The sequence below is a fragment of the Nipponia nippon genome, unplaced genomic scaffold, assembly GCF_047370975.1.
Source record: "Nipponia nippon isolate SJK-2023a ecotype South Korea unplaced genomic scaffold, ASM4737097v1 scaffold_2, whole genome shotgun sequence".
Classification (NCBI taxonomy): domain Eukaryota; kingdom Metazoa; phylum Chordata; class Aves; order Pelecaniformes; family Threskiornithidae; genus Nipponia; species Nipponia nippon.
The window spans coordinates 31,215,584-31,241,171 of NW_028262336.1; the positions used below are offsets into that span (position 1 = coordinate 31,215,584).

At 43.7% G+C, this 25,588-nt stretch overlaps 1 protein-coding gene across 5 annotated transcripts in view; it reads right to left on the reverse strand.

The window, feature by feature from the left end:
• RUNX1 (RUNX family transcription factor 1) overlaps positions 1–25,588 on the reverse strand; it is a 174,841-nt gene that overhangs the window by 45,645 nt on the left and 103,608 nt on the right. For all 5 annotated transcript variants that reach the window (XM_087758225.1, XM_087758224.1, XM_087758223.1 and 2 more), the window contains 2 exons: positions 25,389–25,545; positions 8,028–8,132 (listed from right to left, as the gene is read on the reverse strand). In XM_087758225.1, coding sequence (XP_087614351.1) covers positions 8,028–8,132; positions 25,389–25,545 — 262 coding nt within the window. The remainder of the gene's footprint in view (positions 1–8,027; positions 8,133–25,388; positions 25,546–25,588) is intronic.

Consider the following 25,588-nt stretch of genomic DNA (forward strand, 5'->3'; position numbering starts at 1 on the left):
CAGCTTCATCCAGCCTTTCTCTTAGATGTGTGTTGTTTTGGTAAACCCATAAGTAAGGCAATTCCTAAAAAACAGAGGCTTCAGAAAAGGTCCTGCACTGCCAAAAGCTCGTTTGGTGAACGGGAGTGTCTGACCACTCCAGACAGGGTGAAAGTTTCCCTCCCCCTTCTCCCAGCTCCCTTAGGAGCCTGAGGAAGAGAAAGCCCCTCTCTCCCACCTCCTGTGGAGAGCAGGGTGAAGGAAGCAGGTGGCAGAGGTTGTGTGCAATCGGGTCCTGCTGCCCTCCAGCCCATCCCTGTGGGAAACTTTCTCGTCTGCCAGCAGTGCGATAGGTATTTGGTGGTGAACAAATACCTACAGCAGGATTGCTGACCGATGCTCCAACAGCCCAGCTTTGCTAGCTAACCTCCTTCTAGGAAGGGTAGGGGCTATATGGCACCCTTAAAACCACAGTAAGCAGGTGCAACATGGGGTTTGAGCTACAAGTCCATCCATCCCCATCTCATGGAAAGCCCCGGGAGCTGCTACAAACCTTTCGTTCACTCATGTTTAATGACTGCCATTCAAAAGTCCATCCTTGCTGAAGAAACATGATGGATGAAGGACCAGACTCAGAAATCTTTGATTCAGAGCACCACCAGCTAACTTCACTGGAAAAAGATTTGGCACATCAGTGAACTAGGGTCTTCAGTGGGGACTGCTGTATAGTCCTATCCCCTACGGCCAACCTACCTGCCAGGGTGCTGCATATTAACGCTTTTCTTTACATACACACACACAAAAGACAAGTGGCATCTATGCAGTCTTTTTTCATATTTCTATGGAAAATGCTCCCCCCCCCAAAAAAGACTTGTTCACCGATCTTAACAGCTACAAATCCTTTGTAGGTAAATGCAGTTGACGTAAGAAAGTCAGACCGACTGACTGCTTAGGAAGAATTTTCAGAAGTAATATACATTCACCTAATTCTGCTTTTGTCACTGTTACAGATTACTTGCCCACTGATTTCAGCAGAGCTAGACCGAGGCTGTATAGCCCTTGAAAATCCCATGATGCAAATATAAGTAAACACTTAAAAATATTCACCACAGTCTTTGTAGCCATTCAACCACTAGGTGATATAATAAAGTACAAAAAAACAAAAGGTTGACAAAGATGAAAAAAGTGAAAGAAATGAAAAATAACTACCTACCTGTTCTCAAATTAAAATCACGCTAATTCAAGGGCGGGGGGGGGAGAGGAGGGCAGGGGAAAGAGTTGAAATAGGAGTTGAAAAAGGAGCTGAAATAATTTCTATAGGACTGGGCCGTTCCTAGCCCACACCGCAGCAACTCTGGTTTCCTGTTTGCCTGCTTTATGTGAGGAAGGAGCTTGTCTTGTCAACACTTCTGTGTATCTTTAAAAAAACAGCTGAATAACTAGGCAAGCAAATATATATGAGCTGCCGCATTCCCAGAAAAGCAATCTTGACACAAGATTTTGTATTGCACATATTTGGCAATTTTATTAAACTAAAATGATGAATTCCCTGCCTCACATCACCCAGCATCAACCTAACTAACTGCCCACACACCTACCTAACTGCCTCAGCAGTGGGACTGATAAATGCCAGGAAAAATAAGCCTTCTTTATAAATAAAATAAACCTCCTTTTCCAGATGGAAAAGAAGCATCTGCACCATGACACCTCAAGGATGCTGGTATTAAAAACCTATTGAGGTCCTACCTATTGAGTAGGACAAAAAGGATGCCCCCTTATCACTGTTACACCAGGGAGTGCCGAGCATTCATATAAATTTCCTAATGCTTTGTACATCTGATGGAGAACAATCAGCACTGTTTTTAAGAGCTGCGGGTAGCCGCTAGCCAGTTAAAGTCCATACGAGGCAGGCCTTGCCTGCACCTTGCCTGTACTGGGGGATCTTTGCACTGAGGTAGTTACAGCAGCGACTGGTCTTTGCTTTTACCGGTCTTTTCAGCTTGTGGGCAGCATGCCTGCTGGTATGTCCGTATGATTTCCAGTCTGAAACCCACTGCTTGAGAGCAGGGTCTCTCCATCTTCACTCGTGTATATAAGTGTATATAAGTTTTGCTTCAGGTTCCTGCTTCCAGTGAACCTCCCTGCCCTGGGGTGGCCAGGTGAGGGGACTCTGAGACCTCAGACAACAGGCTGGTGCTGTGCCAGCCCCACCAGCTGCTGCGAGGGGGCCAACCCCAGCGCGGAGCTGTCCTTGCCTCAAGGGGGCTGCTCCACCATCCCCTTGCAGAGGAGAAAGGTCTTGCTGAGCGGCTGGGATGAGGGGCACAGAGATGTCTTTCTGAAACACGGGGGACCCGAGAGCTGCAGAGGTGCCCATGGATGCTCTGCAGAGCTGACTGCATCCAGACACACGTCCTATGGTCCCGTTCTGCAGCCAAACTTTTAACATCCAGTGTCAGGTGGTACTGTGCTATGTGATGCTCCTGTGCTATACGGTGCTAAGCCAGAAGCCCCAGTGCTATATCACTGGAGTAATTCAGAGTGGTTGTGTGAAAGTGCGTGCATAATGGAAACAGACCGATTTCCCCCTCACTCTTCACTTTTCTTCAGAAAACACAAGTCACAAAGCGACAAACTGCTCTCTGCTCTTTCACTCTTTCTGTACTTTCATTATGAAACATGGGCTGGTGGCACGCACAGCTTTCACAGCGGGGGGAGTCGTGCCCAACCGCAGGATGTACATTTTAGGCTGTTGCCTTGCCGCTCTGGGGGACCGTGGAGCTGGCCTGGCTGCCGGGGGCGCTGCTAGGACTGTCCTGCCTGTTCAGAGACAGCTCCTTCGGTCTGCAAGCATGCCCTTGTAATAATATACTGCTTTGTTTTATTTAAATGGATTCAGTTGCTCTTCTTTGTCCGTCCTTCGATGAGACACACACACAAACACAGAAAGGCAACCAACAGTGATCCCCTACCTAACCGTTTAGAGACAGCAACACATCAAGTCACATTGTGTGAATTTGAGGTAGCGATGTTTTGTAACTTCCCCCAGCCACCACACGCTTGCATATAACCATTGCACAAGCCAACTACAAATGTCCCCAGAGTGCACTCATCCTTTAAGCACTGGTCCGCCCACGTCAGTGTCACCCAGACAATAGGATGTGGGGACACAAACATACAGGCACAGACCCAGCAGTGTACAACCGTCGGCTTTTCTTGCAGCCCATCCCTTTCTTTTGTCTGTACACGGTCTATTTAGATTGGAAGCTCTCAGGGCCAAGTCCCTTAGCCAAGATTTTTTAAAAAGCGATTAGCAAAGCTGGGTGGGTGATGTGCTGTGGAGCACACAGCTAGTGCTAGCAAAGGAAGAAAGAGTCCCCGTTTCATTTCTGTTATACAGACAATCAACATGTGAACACCACCTTTTCCTCTACCCATTTTCTGCTAAGTAATTTTCAGGCACTGTAAGTCACCGGGTGAATGGATGTATCTGAAAAGCCATCACTGGGATTTATATGGTGGGTCTATTCCAATGACACGATGATTCATTTTTTCATGGTTTCTAAACTGTTCGTTGGTACATGCTAGTCTCAGTTTCCCACAGATGGAGGCACTTGCATCAGAAAGCAAGCAAGAAATGAAGGCATTTAGTATTATTTCAGCTCACCGAGATGAAAAGGTTTTTTGGAGAACAGTTTAGCTTTTCCTTGCATGAAAGGCTGAAGGTGGAATTGATGTGAAACCCTCAGAGGAATCATCCCCCCCCAGCCTGACACATTCAGAGTCTTCCTCGCTTCTGCCATGGGACAGGGGATGCCAGCCCCTTGCGGGCTCTGCCGACTCTCCTCCCAGAAGCTGCTCTGGGAGTCTAAGGTCTGTGAGCAAAGGTCGGATGGAGCAGGGGAAAGGATAAGCAGATCAGGTGCACTTAACACCACCAGCCCTTGGGGATTCCCTAAAAAAGACCTCAGGCTGGGCAAGAGGGTGTTTGAAGATCTTCTTCAGAATAGCTACAGGCCATGGGCTTTCCTTGCAAGTGAGACAGGATCACTTCAGATCAGGGTCTGAGGGTGCCCTTAACTGCGGTTGATCAAAGATGTACCCCCTGCCACGGCTGGCTTTGCCAGGAGGCAAAAGGAAATTTCCGTCCCTAAAAAGGCACTTCTTGGGCCAGAAGCTTTTTAAGCTCCTTCTCAAATCCTGCTCAGCAATATTATTCTCTCTTTCTCTGCTCCTCAACATCCTGCTCTTTGATATAAGGGTGCCAAAAAAGTATTTGGGAAAACCACATATCCAATATGGGATAATCACATTTAATGCCCAGCTTAACCTTGGATGTCTCAGGCCCACTGGGGCTAAACCCACGTAGCCTTTTCCTTTTGTGCCATTTTCAGGCACCTAGTCCATTAGTGAATTTTTCAGAGCTATGTAGGTTAAAACAATTCAATGAGAAAAACAGAAAGAAGCAGTCAAAAGAAGAAAAACCTAATTTTTCAGCAGACGTACACAGTAGGTCAAATGGCCTAAGGGAAATATTTAATTTAAGAGTCATACTATTTCTACCAAGTTTCCTAACCAAAAGTATTTTCATCAGGAGCACTACTCTTGATCTGGTTACTGCTAATGATTTTCCCCATGGACTTAGCTCATAAAAACATAAATTGCTTTATGAATCATAGAATCATAGAAGTTGGAGAAGAAAATGATGGGTTAGGTCATCTTGCCCTTCTCCCTGACAGTGCAGTATTATTTCTTTTTATAAAAAATTTTGAAAATAAGCATTTATTTAAAGCTGGAGAATGCAAATGCTAAGTTCAAAAGAGATTTTAAAAATACATAATGAAAGCAGTGGAGGAAGAGCCAGATTCTTAAGTACCTTGGCTCTCTACACAAGCCATGACAATGTGATGAGAAGCATCATCTGGATAGGCACTGCCAGAAATTCAACAGCAAAAAAAGGACAACGGTGTAAGTCCTGCACACGAGTAATTCATAGTTGTAAATGCAAATCTGGTAGTTACATAGGCAAATATGCTGCTAAGCAAAGACCTGGCTATCACAATAACCATGATCAAATGTACCATGTGACGTGCAGGAACCCAAAATCTGCAGGCCTTCGTGCAGAGAGTGAAAGCGCGCACATGTGATAACACGCACCACGTTATCGTCACCTATCGTGACATCACCGCACATCCCAGTGAGCCAAAAAGTCCGTGCTTTGCATATGTGCTTTTGGAGCCTTTGGTTTGAGTATTTTTCTGTTTTCCAAAAGCGGCTTGAAATCCTGCTTTGTATTAGTTTTTGAAGTTTTTTCCCCAAGCATGTCTAGTTGAAGAGGCTGTCCTTTTGCATTAAAAAACCCCACTTTGAGAACTCATCTAATTCTGGCTCAGAAACTGCTCTTGATCCGACATTCTCTGAAGACAAAAGAAAATGTTTCTGTTATTTCTTAAGTTAATCAATCTTAAAGGTTTTTTAAAAAAGGTATTTCTATGTCCCATAAAGTTCACTAAAAATCGTCCTGATGTGAAGGTCAGACTTTTGTCTCGGATGGCCTCTGTCCTCAGAAACGGCCCCTTAACTTCCAGCATTTTTCACAGAGAATGCAGGCACTCACTAGAATTCAGACTGTCTGAGAACCGTTATAAATATAAAATAAATGAATCAAAAACTGTTGCTGGAGTTGGTTTTGGACTTCAGAATGTTTTTTCTAGATATCTGTAAGACAGCAGCATCTAATTTTGTTCCCATTACTGTCTTCCACGGATTTCTTTTGAATTGAGACATCTTAGAAAATACATTTCAGTATTTCTGTAATTCCTTTAGCTCAAGTGAGCAAGTGAGTCACGGATCTGTAAGCATGAATGTTCCCAAATATCGGTTACTGAAACGAGAAACACTCTAATCTAGCAGTATTTATTTTGATTCCAGTCTCAATACAAGAAGGCCTATATAATTTTAAATCCCTTCAGTACACAGCATGCATGTTTTGATAGGTCTAACCACAAATCTGGTATGTGAGTTTGCACAGGTAAGAGGCCAGCAATCTATTTTTGTACAGGCTACACATGTAACTGATCTAATTGAACTAATACAAAATAGGATACACCCACCGAGTGAGAGTATAGAAAAATAAATGTATAGGCCAAACCCACCAGAACTGTCTCAGAATGGAGAATGCACTGGGTACTGCTTCTTTTCTCCTTCACAGCCCGTGGTGTATCTCTTCAGGCCAATCCGTATCTCAGTTAAACGTATAAAGAGGAGAGGAGATACCGGACTGATCGCAACAGCCGCTGCGATTCAGAAACCCATGGTGAGAAGTCAAACCAAAGGACTTTGCAGCTCACTTACAAATGAAAGGAGCATAATCGCTTCTGTGCTGCGTCACGAGTGACTTAGTGATAAAAGGAGCTGTGCATTCCTACTGAGGGGGGAGTCTGACCTCTTCTCCTGACATGCATAAAGCCTCCTCCACTATGCAGCTGATTTGCCTACGACAAAGTGAAATTATTTACAAGGAAGCTTTTACATACATTTGAGTTGGGAAGATACATACGTTGCTTCAGTATGTATTATATCTCTACTTCCTTTTTAAAATGTAGAATCTTATTAAATATTAACTATTATACCAACTGAAGAATTGATTTAAAACAGTAGGTATGCCTGCAGGATGATTTTGTTTCTTACCGTTCTAGCAGACTCATATTCAAAAAACGAAAGCTTATTTGTTGTCTGCAAACCAGGAACATGCCCAGGTAATTGCATATGCAAATCTGGAACTTGCATATACAAATATCGTTTTTATGTGCACAGCTGCCTGGTTCACTGAGGATATTTTTCAGGGACAATTCAACCACAATTTAAAAAAAAAAAAAAAAAACTAAATAAGAAGCCTTACCCCAACAACAGCATTTGTTTTAAAGTCTGGCCTCAAATCCAAAAAATATAGGTCAGATTTTTCCACTAAATGCATGCAGCATCATGATGCAACTCAGACAAACGGAGGCTCAAGAAGAAAATGCACAGGCAAGACATGAGTTTTCTAAGCTATTTTAGTTGAAGTTTCAAACCTTTCTTTTCTTCCCACCCCCCTCAGTTAAGCAATCCTGAGCCGCGAGTCTCATTCTCTAGTGGGTATTTGAATCCTGCTGCTCTCTTCTCCCAGGACGATTCCACTTAAGCAACAGCCAGAACTTCTGCCAAGCGTGCGGGAGGAGTACAAGAAACTAACCACAAACCTCAATTTACATCAAGGCATTTTGATAAAAATATGAAAATGCCCCATTTGGGCTAGTGACTGAGGTTAACGATTGCCTCTGGTAACAGGCAGAACATGTGCTGCAGAAGCATCTATACCTGCAGATCTGCTCCACCCTCCACTTCACCCTGCAGACAAAACAGCCTGCCCTTGCCACCCGAACAAAACAACCGCCTGTGTGAAAGGTGCAGGTATTCCCCTGGAGATATCAAACCATTCATCTCCGTGTACTTAATTCTTAAAAAAGAAAAGGAAAAAAAAAGGAGGAAAGATTGGCTGTCTGTGAAAATGGGTGCTCCTAAGCTATATGACAGCCTGAGGTACAGTGAACTCCACAAGACAACAACCAGGTGTCCTCTCTCAGGCATCTATTTATTTTTGCAGGGTGACTGAGCTTGAAAAGTTAGATCAATGACATATTGGTTTCCAATGCTTTAAAATCCTCTTAACATCTGAAAGGCAAGACTAGCAAGAAATGATGCGTAAGGTACACGCTGCCCACCTTTTACCAGCATCCCTTCTGTCAGCTTTTGGGTATGATCCAAGTCATCCCTGGGCAGATACTTTAGAAATGCAATGCAAGTCATATTCTAGATCAGCTGGACACCCACGAAAAATAAGGCTTCGGGAAGGCATAATTAAAACCATTCGTAGGACAGCCTTGGCTTAAAACATATCCACTGCTCCACATGCATTGGATATTGCTTTGTTTCCTGAGGCTGGTGGTGAACCCCTATACTAAACCATCAACTTGGCCTTCTGCAAATGCTGTTGTTAGCTCACTTACTTCTGGGTTCGCGAGGTCCATCCACTGTTATCTTGATGGCTCTATGGTATGTGGCTACTTGTGGCGGATTTGTGAAGACCGTGATAGTCAGTGTGAAGCTTTTCCCTGCAACAGGAAAAAAATGTTACTGAGCATATGTGTTGAGAAAGGGTGTACTCCTCATTTCAGATAGCACTTGAACACACCAAATGGCACTAAAACACTTTAGCTGTCCGTATCTGAAGATCGATATGTGGCCAGAGAGCGGGGTGTATAACCTCACAACTGCCTGGTGCTGGATACATTCCCTCTGTGGCAACTGCTCAAGGCTTTTGGAAAAAAAAAAATTAATTTATATTTAAATGATCTACACTGTGTTTGTAAAAAAAGGAGGTTACCCCTAACAGTTAGAGTTTATCTGATCTACATGACTGCTGGTACGTTATCTGTACTTTCTAAAGGGTGTTAGTTCAGAGAGGCTTAGAAATTGTGGCTGACTCTTCCAAAACTGCCATGGGAACCTGATCAACAATGCTTGTTAAAATTAAAGAGAACTGGGTGCTCAGATCCCTTAGGCAGATCGTAAAATCCCACGCTTTGTGGTTGAAGCTAGCATTAGATCAATTCCATATTGCGAACCAGAACCCTTTAAAAATAATCTGCTACTGCAATGCCAAGAAACAAGGGAACGGAAAAAATAAAAAAATCCCTACAGCTTGTCCACAGAGAATTAAAACATTTTATGAAGACACAGCAGACCATTATGCTTAGTTTCTCTATTATTCAATAAGAAAACTGTGAAGGCCTTTTCAAAATCGTTATGTGCATGCCACCGCTCTAAGTTGGGAAAAGTACTCGTTTCGATGGCTGTTGGGGAAGGTTTCGTATCCCCTTGTAACTGCAATGCCTTCAGATCGTGCTACCCCTGGATTTGCTTTTGGCCAATACCAGCATTTACTTCAGGCATTTTTTAAATGACAAAAGTAACATTCTTCATCTTTGATAAGACCTCATATATGCATTCATTATGGCTTTGGCCTGGACAACAATAAAAACATTGCCTGTCAGCAGGTTTAGCATAGTTATCTCAGCATCACAGAGGACTCAGATACTGACAGGAATCTTCGTTATCAGTAAGAGACATCAAGGGACATCACCCCAAGTTAGATAACCAGGAACTGTTGTAAGAAAATTGAGGTTCGCGTTCGTTGGGCACATGCTGTGCGAGCTTTCCCATACAGATCTGCCTGCTTCATTTTACCACTTGGCTCCAGCCCTCCCGAGTGCTGAGTTTCTTCCCTTCTAAGACTTCCCATTTTTCTTATTTGCTTCATCTATCTATATAAATAAATATAAATTTAAATATAAATGTAAATATAAATGCCTGCCTATGCCTGCCTCTAGCAGCAATATTCCCCCCTCCCTATGCACATTCGCTTGCAATTCAATACTTCTCTTAATGCAGTTCCTACTTCGGTGCTAATGGTCTGCATCAACATCACGGCGAGCACACACACATAGCTGTTACTGGAAACTGTCCTCATCACATCCCTGTGAATTAGGGAGGTATTCTCCCCACTCTACGGATGAGGAACTGTGGGGAGATAAAGTGTCTTGGCCACGATCTCACAGGAAGCCTGTGGCCAGCGATGCTAACCACTTTGGCTGCTGCAACTAAATCCGACTATAATCCTGAATCACAGCCCTGACAAAACAGAAGCTGAAACAGAAGCCTCGCAAATCCCAGGCCAGCATCTTCCCACCTCCACAACCTTGCTAGAAAGCAGTCCCCGAGATCGAAAGAATGGCAACAGAAGCAAAAGTCATTTCAGATCCCCCTCTCGGGGCCTTTGGCCCTCAACTCTTGGGTCCTGCATCTACCCAGGCCAAGGATGGCTGTGTTCTTGACATTCTTTAAATACCAAATTACATTATAAAGCTTTACAGCTTCGTTACTCTTTCTCCACCAGTGCAACAAATCTTTCTATGAGGCATCAGTAATAAAGGTCAATAAACTTCCTTCCAAAAAAACTTTATCACCCGTAGCATTAGACTTAACAAATAGCAGAGAGGCATGTGTAGATCTTCCTTCCTTCCAAAAATAGTTTCCCTGTGTCATTATATGCAACACTTAGATCACTAAGACTGAAAGAGACTTTGAAAATATACTTTATTCTCTTTACTAATCTGTAGTATTTCCATCTTGCTTCCTGCATTTTTTTCCTGCTGCTGATGCATTAGGTAAGGTGCTCCTGCTGTTCTGCTAGAATACGTAGTCAATTTATTTCTTTAGAAGGCTCTTGTGGATTTTCCAGATAGAAAAGAAATGCAGAAAAAAAATTATAACAATAGTAAAATGTAGTAAAATGTGCCCACATTAGCCATCTACAAGACCAGAACAAAGAAGAAGAGGGAGGTGAAGTTACTTTCAAGATTTCCTACAGAACAGACTAGACCTCAGAGCCTGTATAAGGTTGTGACACAAGTTGTCAAAAGCAGGAAGATACTTAGCTTACTTCTTGTTGACAGAAGACTATTCATTAACCACATACTGGTTAACCACAGGACTATATAACCATAAGCCTACGTGTCACTCATTGCTGCTTACCAATAATTCTGGCTGTGTTTTTTCTCTGGCTATTCTGTTTCATTTACATTTAGATTTATTAAGTGGTTTTATCACTTTTATTCATAGCTTCTATATTATTCATCATTTATGTGTCTGGTTGACAAAGGCAGATTTAGATTAAAGGTATTGTTAGTGAAATCTGCGTTTTATGGATATACGTGCTTTGGGATGACAGCAGGACTATAAACGTCTCCTCCTTGCTTTTATGTATTATGATACAGCCATGATAGAGATTTTTATTTTCAGCATACACTTGCATAATACACTTACACAATACACTTACACACAAACGTGTGCACATACACACACACATACATATGCAACATGCAGCAGACTAAACTGGTGAAAATAATACCAAATTAGTCAGTGGAGGCTGTATTCAGACTCCTTAGCACTGGAGCCTATATTAGATGCCATAATTTCTGATGCCTAAGTAATAGGCATAGCTGGACCTCCTAACTATTGGTAGAAGACCTACAATGAGCACTTAGTGTCTCTGCTCAACTCAGAAAGGGGTGGGTGCCACCCAAACTGAGTCAGACAGCCTCAGTGATGGACTGACCTCTCTAGTGACTGTAAAGAGGGACCAAACACCTGAAGAAGGCATTCTGAAACACTGACCTGGTTTGGATGCCTCCAATAGGCATGATGACAATTTGATGACGTCCTAGCAATGACAGCAAGCCAGCACATAGCCCTCCATTAGCTAACATCAAAATCTGAAAGCCTCTGGATTAAGCAGCTCCATAAATCTATAGAAAATGATACACAAATTAGCTCGGGTCTATGATGCATGCCTCAGTATACTGAAGCCAATTGCTATTGCGTCATCATGGGAGTCTTTGCTGATGGTGGAAGGGCTGACGGGTGATGTCAAGCTGTGCCTCACTGGGGTGCAAGAGTCACTTCAGAGACTGTTGTGCTCTCTGTAACTATCCCTGACAGTTCCGAATATTAGGCACATAGCACCTCATGAGCACAAGGGTTAAGTTCTCCAGATGTGGGACAGGGTTCTGCCTTTGGAAACCCTTCCCACAGACATCAAGCATACCCTCATATGCATAACGGCAGAGCACAAGACTCACTGCTTCCATCAAGTCTTCCCTCACAACTAGGGTAGGAAAAATTGCTTGGTAATGTTTATTTTTGCAAGAGGATTAAGGTAAGAACCTTTCTAGAAAAAGTAATGGAAACGGTAGCATTTCCAGTCAAAATACAATACTGACTTTTGAAATGATACCTAGAGACTTTGTTGATGGATTTGCTAGAGACCGTACTATCAGAAATGCCCTCAAGAGTCACTGCTGATTTGACAGCCAAAGTCAGATGGATTAAACCAGTTGTCCCCAGCTCACGACTTTACAGGATTGCCCATGAGATCCCCTGATGTTGTGCAAAGCTGCAAGAATTTAAGAGGAAGCACAAAGCATAATGTTGCCTGCTGGTGCCTGCTCAGCAATACTGCTCCTGGACCAGCAAAAGGTGAAGATCAGCCTCCAAGACCCAAACATCTGAAGGTGGTGTGCCCGTGCTCTACACTGCAATACAGGAACTTGAAGTCTGCATTCATTCTGCCTCCCATCTGTCAGAGGTTGGAAGCAAAACGAGCAGTGAACTCACATCTGGCATGATGAGACATTCAGTGGTCCCCCAGAACAGCTCTAGAGGGAGCAATAGGCTTGTAAGCTATGGCCCCTGGGAATGTTTGAGAGGAACCAAGGGGGAAAAAAAGAATCCCAAGTGACAACATGGTCACATGAAGCTCCTGCGTGCTGCTTTAGTCATCCCTGAGCAGTGTCATGACCAGATGGGTTTGGGGGTGGGAAGGCATATATAAGTGGCTGCATGGCCAGATGCAAAGGGGAATGAGAACAGACACGCTTTCGGGAAGAGAGGCCACATCTTGAACCTATCAATTCATATTAATCCACCTCTTCCTCAGGCAAAAAGAGTCATTGATTCAATTGATGAAGGTTCATCCAAATGAGGACAGAAAAAAAATAGAGTTAAAGCTTCAGAAGTTGGCCCGTGGAGGGGTGGGGAGGAAAGGGAGGCCACCAGACGATGTGGTTACAATTACTATCTTTTGCTTTTGGGATTTATTCTGACGATCACAGATGTGTCATTAGTGTTGTGTTTTTGTTTTTGGTTTTTTTTTAAATTGTTACAGTAAATTATTAGATAAAAAGAAGAAGAAAAAAGGGAAAGGAGCCAAGAACGCTTGTGCTGACAAGGACAAAAGGTATAGATGGAAAAATATGAAATGTAATACACAAATGCAATACAAATTATATTACAGACATTTTTATTATATTAGTGAGAGACTTCCAGGTTCTAGTAAGAAAGATTATGTTAGGTTGTTTCTGGTTTGTTTTGTTTTGTTTTTTATCCAGCTTCTGCTTTTTAGTGCTTATGTACTTACTTTTATTAAACCATGCTAAGTGATCAATTTTATACATCTTTACAATTTCTCACAACATCTTCCTTGGTATCTGCCAAAGTGAAGATGTCTACCGCATTTTAATAACATATCTGGCTATCTCTGGGCAGGATGTAATACACACATGCTCACGTATTCATTCTCAAATGTTGACTGTTACACACTGGGGCCAAATTTTCCCATTCTTATCACTTAAGCCGCTGAATACTCCAAATGTAATCAATAGGACGAGAAGGGCCAACATAATTTGACCATTCATTAGTTAACTGCTGCTCATCATACGAGTGAAATATTTTTGTAGGTGTTCAAGTTGCATGTCCAATTGCAAAAAACCTGCGCAAGTCCAAATTCTGTGCCCAGATGGTGACTCTTTTCTCCTGCCCCCAGTGACAGTTTCACACAGTCAGAATATAACTTTGCCTGTTATGTTTGGTCCAGCGGCTATTTCATCAGAAAAAGCTGCAGCTGAAGTAAGCGGCATCAAAAAAATAACATAATTTGTTTACCATCAGCACCACAGACACCACTGAATTTAAATATGAGAAAAAACTGTTATTCGCCTCATCCGCTACCATGCTGTAAATGGTTTACAAATTCTGACCGCCACAGACCAACGGTCCAAAAAGATAAATGCGAACATGGGGAGATGTCAGCAAATTAGGGTGATTGCCCAAAGAAATGCAAGAACTGCCCATGCAAATAGTTGCACGGGCAACGGATCAGTTTGTGTATTTATGTCGATGTTTTGCAGGTGTAAGTGTGTGTCAAGTTGGAGATTTGGGAAATACACCCACTTGCCTCCTGCCAAACCAGCCTGGGTCAGCATAAAGGTATACTTTTGAACATTTCTGTCGAGTGTCTCACTCCAGGAAGTTCTTATATCTGTGTTTACATAGCATCTACTTACCCAGAATGAAATCTCCATCGCATTAAATCAATAGGTGTTTTGTTCTGGATTTATATGGGGCCAAGTTGCCATGCAAATGGCCCAAAGTGGCCAGGCTGCAAACTTGGACCTAGCTATGAGCTTGAATTTGCTTTGTAGTAAGTTGTGGAAAAGCAACTCGCTGCTGCGGGAGCATGGCTGGTTCTGGCTTCTCCCCTTCCCTTTCCTTCCCAGCTCCCTGCAGCACTACTGAGTGCTTAACCAAGACGTGTGCTCTCTTTTCCTCCCTGCCCATTCTCCAAGCTTTTTCCCAGCTAACAAGTCAAATGCTGTGGTGGAGAGCAGCGGAGCTGCCTGCCCTTCCCTGCCGCGGCTCTGGGGATTCCCGGAGCTAGAAGGCTAGAAGAAGGTTGTGGCTGGGGTGGAATTGTTTCAAGGCGTTATTTTGGTGAAGCATATGTACATTTAACCTAAGGCAACACAGGAACTATATTAAGCAACCAAAATTACATAACTGAAATCAAGTAACATTAATAGAGATGCTGTCAACCTAAGCAGGCACTAAATTCAATTTAATTTTACCTTAAGCCCATTATCTGGGTGATAAGGATAGTCCCTGACACTCTTCTGGAAATTGTCCCTGACAATCTTCTTATTTCATAAGTCAAAAACATAACCCTAAGTCTGCAAGCTGTGGACATGAAATATTTAAGCAAACAGATGCAGAAGCTGCTTCTGTACTCGGTATAACTTACAGCTGTTAAAATAAAGCTGACTCAGGCCCTCAGCAGCTGTTCCAGCAGACACATATTGGTGATGCACAGCAATGTTTTGTCATCAGGTGTACCAGGCATGCTACAAGACCTGTCCCCTACACTACACGTTTCCCTTTGCAGTGGAGAATGCCCACGCAGGTAGCAGGTCCTAAAGTCACTTTTCCCTCCCTTTGATGTGCTACAGTGGTACCAACATCCAAATCCCTTTCCTCAGAAATAAAGGAGAACATCTTCCTGTTGGAATAAACAAAAAAATGCCAGCACCCAGCATCCCAGAAACATGTCACCGTCAATTCAAAAATCACATATTTCCTTGAATGCTGTTTTTTATCCATTACTGTAGCAACTAACACCTTCAGTATTTGATCTGAAGCCCTCAGAAGAGTGATTCTCCCTTGCACAAACAGGGATCGCTCACATTTTCAAGTGTTGCAAGGGTGGGACTCAGCTCACTAAAACAACCACAATTTTTTTCTCTTTTTTTGGCCAGATGTTTACATTTTAATTACAAGAGTTTGTGTGCAGCCAGTTTCACTTCTGCGCTGATGAGCGGTTTCACTTCCCAGTCCCCTGTGCTGTCATGATGATACCATCCACCGCCTCTTCCAGCCTTGCAGGGGCCTCTGTGCTAATCCCTTCCCTGACAGCCTGACAATGTGTGTAAAAGTGCAGCCGCCGCTGCCGCTGCTGCTCCACTGTTTGCCTGCGAGGCACCTGATGGCCCTTCTCTGCTTAAGAAACTTCGATTTGAAATGCATTCATTAGAAATGTTCATGTCTAAAATGTTAGACACAAGGCAGCAGTCTCAGTTGGATTCCTTTGGGTTCCTTCCCTCAGGTTACCACTTCTACTACCTTCAAGTTATTTTTCCTGTAAATGTGCTTCAGCAGAGATGCCACAAAAGCACAATTTATTCTGTTTAGAGCAAAAAAACCTGTGGCAGTTGAGTAGCAGGAGATACCAGGTGTGGGTACTAAATGGTCATGGCGATCTATCAGGAAGGGAGCTGCAGCAGAAGACAGGTAGGAGAATAACTCTGAGCTTATGGGAAAGGACATAAATGAACTAACTGAGGAGAAGAGGCATAGGGTCAAGAAATTTGGGACCGAGGTGGCAAGAAGGAGGTCTCTGAAGACAGGGTGTCCTACAATAGTCAGCTTAGGGTGACACCCAGTAGTTTACATAGACATTAGTCACTTTTGTATGCCAACATCAACAATCCACAAACACACAAAACCACCAGGAATCCCCCTATATTGTGATGCTGTCTAATTTCAGAAGAGAGACTATTTCAAGGTAGGAATTTGGCTGGCAGGAACATTATTTGTACTTTAGCATCCTTAGGTCTAAGTCCTATGTAAATACCAGCTTTTAGGCTTTGTGATGGAGGTGGTATGTGTGTGTGAGTGTGTGCACCAGAGTTACAACAATGTTTGACAATATAAAAAAAACCCTTGGTTTTCCATTCTGTTCTGAAGGACAACCCAAGTGACCTGTTTTAACTGAATTTTTGGGGTGGGATGCCTTCTTAGACTGAAAGCCTGCAGATCAAGCTTGCAAAATGGATTAAAGCGTTAAAAGATTGGGATGGGGGGGGGGAAGACCTTTTAATGGAAAAGCCAAGCAGCCTCTAACTATAAGTGGAGTTGCTGCAGTAACCACTATAAAATTCTTATGAACTTGGGTGGAGACAATAATTACGGCACAGGAAGAATGAGATGCTGTGGGGTGCCCAGCCTCTGCAGCAGAGTGGCAGCACAAGGAGATTACAGTTTGAGTCTTAAAATGCAATGCTTATTGTTAAAATATTTTTAAGACTCGAAATGTGTATAAGCAATTTATACAAACGTACATGTCACTAATGTTTGAACACAGATTTTGAGAGGGTGGAATTATTATTTCCCCAAAGATGACTCTAATGGAAATCTCTGATGCTCCTATGAGTGGGCTACCCCAAAACCTGAACCTCTGCTTTCAAGCTGTGACCTACTACATATCATGGAATTCTGTTTTCTTTTTTCGTCAGTGCAATATCATTTTAGTTTTAAATGAAGTGCTTCTTTATACCAGAGCTTGGGCTGTTTGTGAATAAGTGTTCAGAAATGACTTAGCCTCCACGAAGTGCATCCAGCTCTAGGGTGGAACGAAGAAACGATCATTCAGCAGACTGCTGTGTCACTGCTGAATGGTTCAGAGAAAGGGAAAAACAGCAACAGGAACACCAGATGGAAAGGACAGTTCAAAATGAAATTACTTAAATGCAAAGCTACCACCTTCTCACAGAAAATGCCTTGGGATCTTTAAGCCTAATAATAGTCCTTAACCCAGCTATAATTTCAAACCATTAATAAGCTTTTTGAGGTAGAAATTATCACCCACACTTTATAGGCGATGAGAGACACATGAAAAGGTTAAGGCCCAGATTCACAAGAGGATTTAGCTGCCTGAAGTGGGATTCAGGTTTGATTTAAATGCTTAAGTCCAAAATTATACCCCTCATCCCTCCCATCCACACCACTCCAGGTGATGCCTAGCAGCAGATGCAGTGGATATCTGAGGGGGCTTCCCCTGCTGAACAGCCCTGTGTCCTCGAGGCTGCAAGCTCAGCCTCCGGGAAGGAGCAGCTTGGCGTGGTCAGTCCAGCCCTGACCCGCAGCCTGAGCCCTCCTCTGCCCCTCTCCTGGGGCGGTTTGGTCCAGGAGCTGCTTCTCGGGGCTCACCTGCTGACTCAGCTTCTCATGGTGGCCCCTTCTGCTTTAAGCATTAGGGCATTTCCCCAGGGAGGCTCCCTGCTCTGTAGGACGTGCCTCAGGCGTACACTTCACACTTCCCTGAAGTGCACCCTGGCCAGACGGCTGCGGTGGGGTGGCAGATTCCTCAACCCTGGTCGTTCCCTGGCTGGAGGTCCTTTGGGCAGAGAGGTCCTTCGGGCAGAGGGGCAGCACACACCTGGCTTGTGGGGCTGGTGACTGCAGTGTTTGGGGCGAGGGGAGCGCCTCGTTCCAGTCTCGTCTCCAAGGACTGCTTTTGTGTTTGAACCCATGATTTCTTCACCCCTTGAAGCCCTGTTCTCATCCTTTGCCTAATCATGAGACCAGGGAAAACCTCCGTGTAATGGGTGTTGTGGGTTTTGGCAGATCCTATTCTGAGGCATCTTCATTTCATAGTGCATTGTCCTGTGAACCTAGACAAAGCCCTGTGAGACCTGGATTTTGTCTCAGTCCCTCTCCCTTTTTCCAGTACTGGCTTTCATTTGGGACCAGCCCCAGCCTGGCTACCTGTCCAGACAGATGCTGGCATACCTTCGTGCTCTATCACAGAGCTGGAGCTGGGAACAAATATGCTCCTTGCCCTATGGAGCGATGAAGAGGATGACCTCTCAGCATGGCTGCAGGAAGAGGCACCACGTACAGGGAACAAAGAAGGTGTGGGTTCACTGGAAGAGCAATGCACTGCTCTGAATATGTAAGGCAAGGAGCGGGTTTATGATGATCAGGGCCATTTTAGCAAGCGAGGGACTTCCTCCTGCAGTGGCCTGAAACAGGTGAATGCCAGAAGACAACCTGACAAGTCACTTCTTCAGTAGGTAGCTGAGCATGGGAGTGTGCACTGGGACTGTTTACTCTGAGTTTATTTTCTTAGAGGAAGGACTCCTCCATGCCGTCATTACACTAATGCAATGCGCATTGATTTCAGAGCTCGGAAGAGGTCTGGGGTCACTCGATGAATATCCATGCAGTCAGTGATGGGGGAGATAACACTGCCATTATGAACTTGGAACCTGCCAAGTTCCACCAGAGACAACCTTCAAACACAGAGCAACCTCTGTGGCCTCAGATATGGACACGGCTTTGTTAGAGTTGTGGTGCATAAAGTCTAGCCTGTGGAAACTTTGTGACCTTGCCAAAGCGTTTCCTTCAGTTCCTCCCTAAACTTCAGGGAACTGATGTGCATACACGCTGCTCCAAGCACCGCCCCGCTGAAGAGCTCTTTTGGCATCAAGCCTTCAAAGCAGCTGCTTCCCTCCTCCTTGCCTCTCGCCTTGGCCTCCAGAACCTCCTCCCTCTCCCCCACACACCTCCCCACACCACACAGCAGGTAGCTCATCCTCAGAGGGAACGGTAGGAAAGGGCAGAAGGAATTAAGGATAGTTCCTAGCAACACACCTTGAGGCCAAAACCCGCTCCTGTGATAAAGGCTCGTGCAGGAACCCCAACCTGTGCTGAGAGGCAGCAGCTCTCAAATGGGATGGGCAGGAGGAGCATCAATAGAGGAAGGAGAACAAGAGACAGAGATTGATGCAGGACAGAGATGAAGGGAATAAGGTCGATTTGGAGAGGTTGAGAAAACTGCGTTGAAATAATATGACGGAAAAAACAGGAGAGGAGTAGGATGGGAGCAAAACAGGTGTAGACTCACAGCATTAAGGTAATAGAAAAAAATGGGGTTCTTTTTACTGTTGTGAAAGGATTTTTAGAAGGGAACAGAGACTGATTCAGACTGATGAGGGTTTATGCACATGACTTCTGGAAAAGACTCTCCTGACAGCAATTGTAAGCCACTGATTTGCAGCATCCTCACTTCTGCTAATCCTGAGTGAGCTGAGAAGAGCTGCATGCCATAGGCTAGTCATCTGAAGTTCACTAGCCAGGGTCCTAATTCATCTCTCAGAATGATTTTATTTTGATGACAAAAGAGCAGCTGTTATTTGGGTTGTAATACAGGTACATACATCTATAGGTACATAGGTACACACAAAAATGAATATTTTTTTTTTTTACCAGAACTCAAGCAGCCTCTGAAGGAGGCAAAACAAAATAAAAACAAAGGGGAAAAAAAAAAGCTGAAGGGCAAACAGATCACTTGAAACTATGTAACCTCTTCATCTAGAGAGGTACTTTGTTTTCCCTAGGCAGTATCCTGGTAAGCCCAACTCCTTTTATCACGGCAAAAAAAATAAGAAAATGCTCAGAGGATAGCATCTGCCTCATCCTCATCGTTAGCCTGAGTTTCAAAAATGTACAAGCAGAGCTCTGCAGAACCAAAAAATAGATTTATTGTTATTGGACTGAGGGCAGTGGTTCAGCACTTGGCATGGCCACTGTTTACAGCAGTAATGCTCCCGGAGACAGGAAGTTCTCCAAATCACTCTGCCATTATTTTTCTCCTGTTGACGCTTTCTGATCGAGAGTTTCTTCGCCCAGACGAAATTCTAAGTAACCCAGCAGAGAGTGTTTGGGAGCTGGCAAAGCCAGCCGCAGTCATGCTCAGCCTCACGGACCACATGATGTTTTTCAAGTCAAACCCCCGCGCAGAGCTGCATCATATGTATGCTGTCTTACACAACCAGCGATTCATGCGAACCCGGCTGCACGTAGCGAGTGTGTGCAGAAGACGACTTGGGCGGCACTGGCGTAATGAGAAAGTCTTCTCCCCTCCCCTCCTCCTGCCCCTACGTCCCTGCCAAAGGCCAGCACCGAGGCAGCTGTTGTCTTTAAAGGGCTGGGTTTGCTCATCAATCTAACGCAGACCCGGGCTTTTCAGCTTGAAATAGGCATCGGCTCCACCGTACCGGTGTGGGGAGTCTGCACGCTGAGTTCTTCCACAGCTACTCAGTTTACACAGAAATCTCAATAAAATTAATGACACAGCTAAGGAACCCTAAGTCACTTAAAAATAAAATTACAGCTTCTGGCCTCTGTCTTTTAGAGAAAAATTCACCATTCAGACCAGACTGGACAGAGAAGAGTCCTGTGATAAACATCAACCCTCGAACACATACCCCGGGGCCAGGGCCAGCAGCGCAGCCCCTTCCTTTGGCTGCTGCCCGCAGGCGGCAGGACCGGCAGCGGCAGCCCCGGGCAAGCAGCCTTGCAGATGCCCAGCTTTCCCATCCCAAGGGCCATGCCAGCCTTGCCCGCGCCCGGCATGACGGCAGGGCTGCAGGATGGCTCAAAGGAGCTGCCCATTTCTTTACGGCCAAACCGCCCTCCCGCTGGCCGTAGCATCCTGCTAGCGCTGCATACTTATCAATCCAAAGTATAAATAAGCCATTGTTGTTAAACTCTATCAATTGACTCTTTTCTCAGTTTTGATTGCAGTTGGGTTTCTTCTATTTTCATCCCATCTGGCAAGCGTGGTTCATTGTTACTCCAGTATCTGATACCGCATCCCCTGAAGCATTCCAATGGCTTGGACCGGGACCTGGACGGCTGCTTAATACTTATTTTACGATCCTGTTGAATAGCATCCTCCTCTGTTTTGCACATACTTTTATAATTTTGAATGCATTTAAGTAAAAAATAAAACAACTTTTAACAAAGTGCTTAAATGGTGCAACCACAAGCTGAAGTTTCACAGAAGGAGCTGAATTCTAACTTCAGAAGACCAATAAAAATAATTGGACTCAGAATCCAGAGCAGTAATTTTTGGATTTTAAGTATTTCTGAGATTCCAGCTGAAACTGATTTTTCTTCCCCAAAATTATATCCAGAAGGAAGAGTCCTGATGGAAGAAACTTCTGATTATGCTTGGTAATATCTCTCTCTCATGTTCTCCTACCAGCTACTCCCATGACAAAAGAGTACTTCTTCGGCTCTGTGGAGATTGAAAACTGTCACAAAACTTATTCATGACTCTAATACCAATAGCTGGTAGGAAATATATACGTAGGCTTAATTTTCAGTCCTTTCCAAGATGCAGTTTTTAAAAAGGCCTTGCTGGAAAGCTATCACGAAGCTCCAGCTCCAGATCGCAGTTTTAGATTGAGATCTTCTGTAGCAAGCCAAGCACTTCCCCATTAGCTACTATTATGATAACCTATTAATAATTATTTTCATCTGGAAAACGTGTTTATTTGTTGGGGTTTTTTTAATGTTACGTTCTACAAAGAAGATAGTTACTGGGATTGATGATTCCATGAGGAAAATATGTAATGCTTACCGAGCCACGAAGCTTTCCCTCTCCAAAATAACTATTTATTTTTAATTTTATCCAATGAACTTCTATGGTGTCAGGCTTTTTGCATCAGATTTATTTCATCATAAACCAGTTCATTATACGTTAAGAAAACAGGGTACTTTGCAGTAGTAGCATTTTGAAGTGTTTATGAACGGAGGGAAAAAAATAAAGATTAATTTTTTTTTAACCAGGTAATCAGGCAAGGGGGGCTGAGATTGGCTGAAGTTATAAACGACATTTTTCTTTCAGAAATTACTTACTCGGGCTTACAAGCCAGACGGGCAGGTTTTCCCAGTAGCATTCTCAAACTAGGGTGAGGAATAGTAACTCTGGAGCCCAGCCAATTCCAATGTAAATCTGTTTGGTTCAGGAAAGCAAGCCAAATTGCTTTTATACAACATCTCGATGTTTCGGGCAACCTGCGATATTCTCAGCTCCCATTCCGGGTGTCAAGAAAATCAAGTGGGTGGTTTTTTTGAATTCTGAACGACAGGCAGAGGCAGAACAACAGGGGCAACAGCTTGCTATTAGATACGAAGCGACCGCAGAAACGCAGTTCTGTTCTTTAAGCTTTGGCCAATATTTGGCTGGTGCGTCTGCTCTGATAGGCAGGATCAGACCCCCACACGGGGGGAGTCACACCGTCAGCGCAGAGCCGCTGATTCACTGAGGTGAAAACGTGGACAATAGCCTTACATTTGAAACAGCCATCAGGCTGTCTTCCTAGATTTCATTTAAAGCCCACAGAAGAAAATGTAAACTATTTATTAAGAATGTCAAGAATGACAATTTCCTGCTCTCTTAGAAGGGAGAAAGCGGTGGCTTGCCATCAGTTCGGCAAGGCTTTTAACGGGGATGGTTACACCTGGGCGACAACCGATGCACAGGGAACTGTCACCAGTCGAAGCTGTTCCTTATTCTCTGGCAGTGATTTTAAATCACACAAAAAGCGTCCACTCTGACCATAACCGACGTGAACTTTCAATCACTGTTCACATAATACTCCTGGCATCGCATTATCACTGGTGGCAACTGAACTTATTCAAACTCAAATATTACACAGCAAACAAAGTTTTGGTTAATTTTCCTCCAGCGAAGTATCAAAGGAAGCAATGCCCTTTGAAGCAGCTACCTTATGCTTTAAGCTTTATACAAATTCAACAGAACAGCACCTCAGAAATCCTGTACCAAACGCAAACAATCCCCACCTTTGGAAAACAATCCCCTGTTCGAGAAGTAAACAAAAGCATACATTAGTCACTCGCTCCAAAGATGGGCAGCCAAGGGAGGCGATGAGATTTAACCTCGAAGACTGACTAAGAGCACGCAGCGTTCCCGAATCACACCATCACTTAAAGGATCCCGAGCGCCTGGATATCACACGACATATAAGGTTTATGTCCGTGCACAAGTGACCGGCTACTAGCAACCGGTTATGGTAAGGGGCTCAGCAGCACTCCCCGCCAAGCTTTTCTGCATGAATAGGGACTGTTCTCTTTTAGCCGCTGGGTTTTGACCTTGAAACTCACACAGTTCACTGTTATGATTTCTAGCTTCACTGCCATGGCCAGGAACTGAACTACAGGTTTGTTTTTATTAGCTTCTCCGCCACTTTGCCAGCTATTCATTTGAATCTTCTAAACAGTCATCTCTGAATCATAATGCAAATTCCATTTACTGAAAAGGTGGAACCTTTAATATAACAAATGAACATGTTTAATGACTGATACTTTTAGACATTACAGCATCTCTCATGTTTTCAGTAAATGGATATAATTTTCTCTGCATTACCCTATTATTATTCTTTGCTAGCATTACGAAGCTACATTCTCAGCTGCGGGTGTTTTCCACCAAGTGCATTTTGAAGACAGCCCAAACAACACGATTTAAAAGACATTTCCCTCTGTATCCTGAGCTAAAAATGCTGCAGGATACAGAGGGATCGGGTTGGTATTTTATTCTTCAAATGTATTTACTGCTTGCATCTATGTTTCAACAGGGCCATGTTCTGCCACAATCACTGACTGTATTTATATTGGAAGAATATCTACAGATGCATTTCACTTCAAAGGCAAATAAGGGCTGTTGTGTATAATCAGGATAACTTCCTTGGTCTGAAGCCTGACCCATCTCCCATTTGGAATAAAACATTTTGAGAGTGAGCGAGCAGAAGTGGGTCACCTTTGTAACTCTCCTGAAGCGTGCTTGTAACTCCATTCGTGTTCGTAAGAGCCACAGATGCAACCGCACATCAGGAGGTGGCTTGGGTGCTCACAGGGGGAGAAAGGGAGGGGAAAATGGTGAGGAGGGGTCAGCAAGCCCCGAGTATTTAATCTGGTTCAGAGAGACACCGGCGCACAAATTGCTCAAAAAGGCAGTATACAGAAACCTGCTTAAATGCAGTAGACACTATAATTTTGATTTGTGAGTGTTACAGCACTGAATTGTCCCTAAATAACACTGCTGTGCTTGGAACACCATAATGTTACATTCTGATTTTACTTAAAGGTACGAATGAAACAGAAGAAAAATACATAAGTAAATATCATATGAAGTCACATGGAAGAAGTGACAATTTTTCATTCTTGACCTTAAAAGAGAGAGGCTGATCTTTTCTCCGCACTTTTTCTGAGCAACAGCTCACCAGTTTCTCTTCTGTGGCTTTGCCTGACCCCCCCCCGGCCCACGCAAAGGGACTCCACTCACAGCAACAAGGGCAGTAATGCAAGAGGAGCGCTTAAAATAATCTTGTAATAGAAAAGTAAACATGATTGCTTGGAATTTATGAGGTTTAAGATTATGGACCGGAGCCAAAGAGTGAAATCGCAAAGGGTCCTTCTGTTGATTTTACAGGCTTTTGGATCAAGCTTTGTACACCTGCCCACTCACATGCAACGTGAGCCACACGTGTCAGATACCATTTACAGCTTCCTAACAACATTTTTATATAGTTCTAGTCTAAGTCAGCTTCGACTCTTATTTGTTACCTACGCTCATAAGGCCTTTTTATTTACTATGTACTAGTAATTACTGGTTATCACAGAGATACAGCAAGTCAGATATTAAGCTCATCTGTTCTGTTCTATCCTGCGCACCTTGCAGGAGCGCATTAAATAACAGGACTACTGCATATTGTTCTATATCTATTTCAGAGAAAGAAAGGTCAGAAAAAGTGCCCTGTGCCTTTCTCAGGTCACGATGAAGCCAAAAAATGTTTAGATCTATGCGAGAATTGCTTGTAATTTTGGGTTGACTCGCTCAGTTACAGAGACCAGCTTTTCCAGAGAGTGCCTCGGAGTCCCGAGATGGTCATGAGTATTTACACAAGCTGAAAATTCTCATTTTAAATTGAAAATACATTATTTAACCTTAAACATGGGTAATATTGTGCTATTCTAAATTTGATGGGATGGCTTCTGGAGTCAAAATGTGACTTGCTGTCTATGTGATTTTTTTTTTTTCAAATGAGATGTCACTGTTTAAAAATTGAAGTGACACTGAGGATGGGCTAGGATAAAGCAAGAAAACCGTATAGCTAATTCTGTGCCTTTGGAATCGGGCTACACCAGATCTTGCAGCATTCCCTGCCACAGAAAACTTGATAGACGCTGTCTTCAAATTCCCTTCATGTAAACAGAACTTGACATAACTGGTGAACATGACCGAAGCATAGTTGAGAACAAACACATACCTCTTCCACTTCTACCCACGAATCGGAGGTCGTTGAACCTTGCTACTTGGTTTTTCATGGCGGCTGTGGCGTTTCTGAGTTCTGCAGAGTAGTTTTCATCGTTTCCAGCCATCACCGTTACCAGCGTCCCATCGGGCACGTCTCCCAAGGCCACCACCTACAAAATCAAGGAGCAGAAGCCTCAGCTTACGCGACATTTA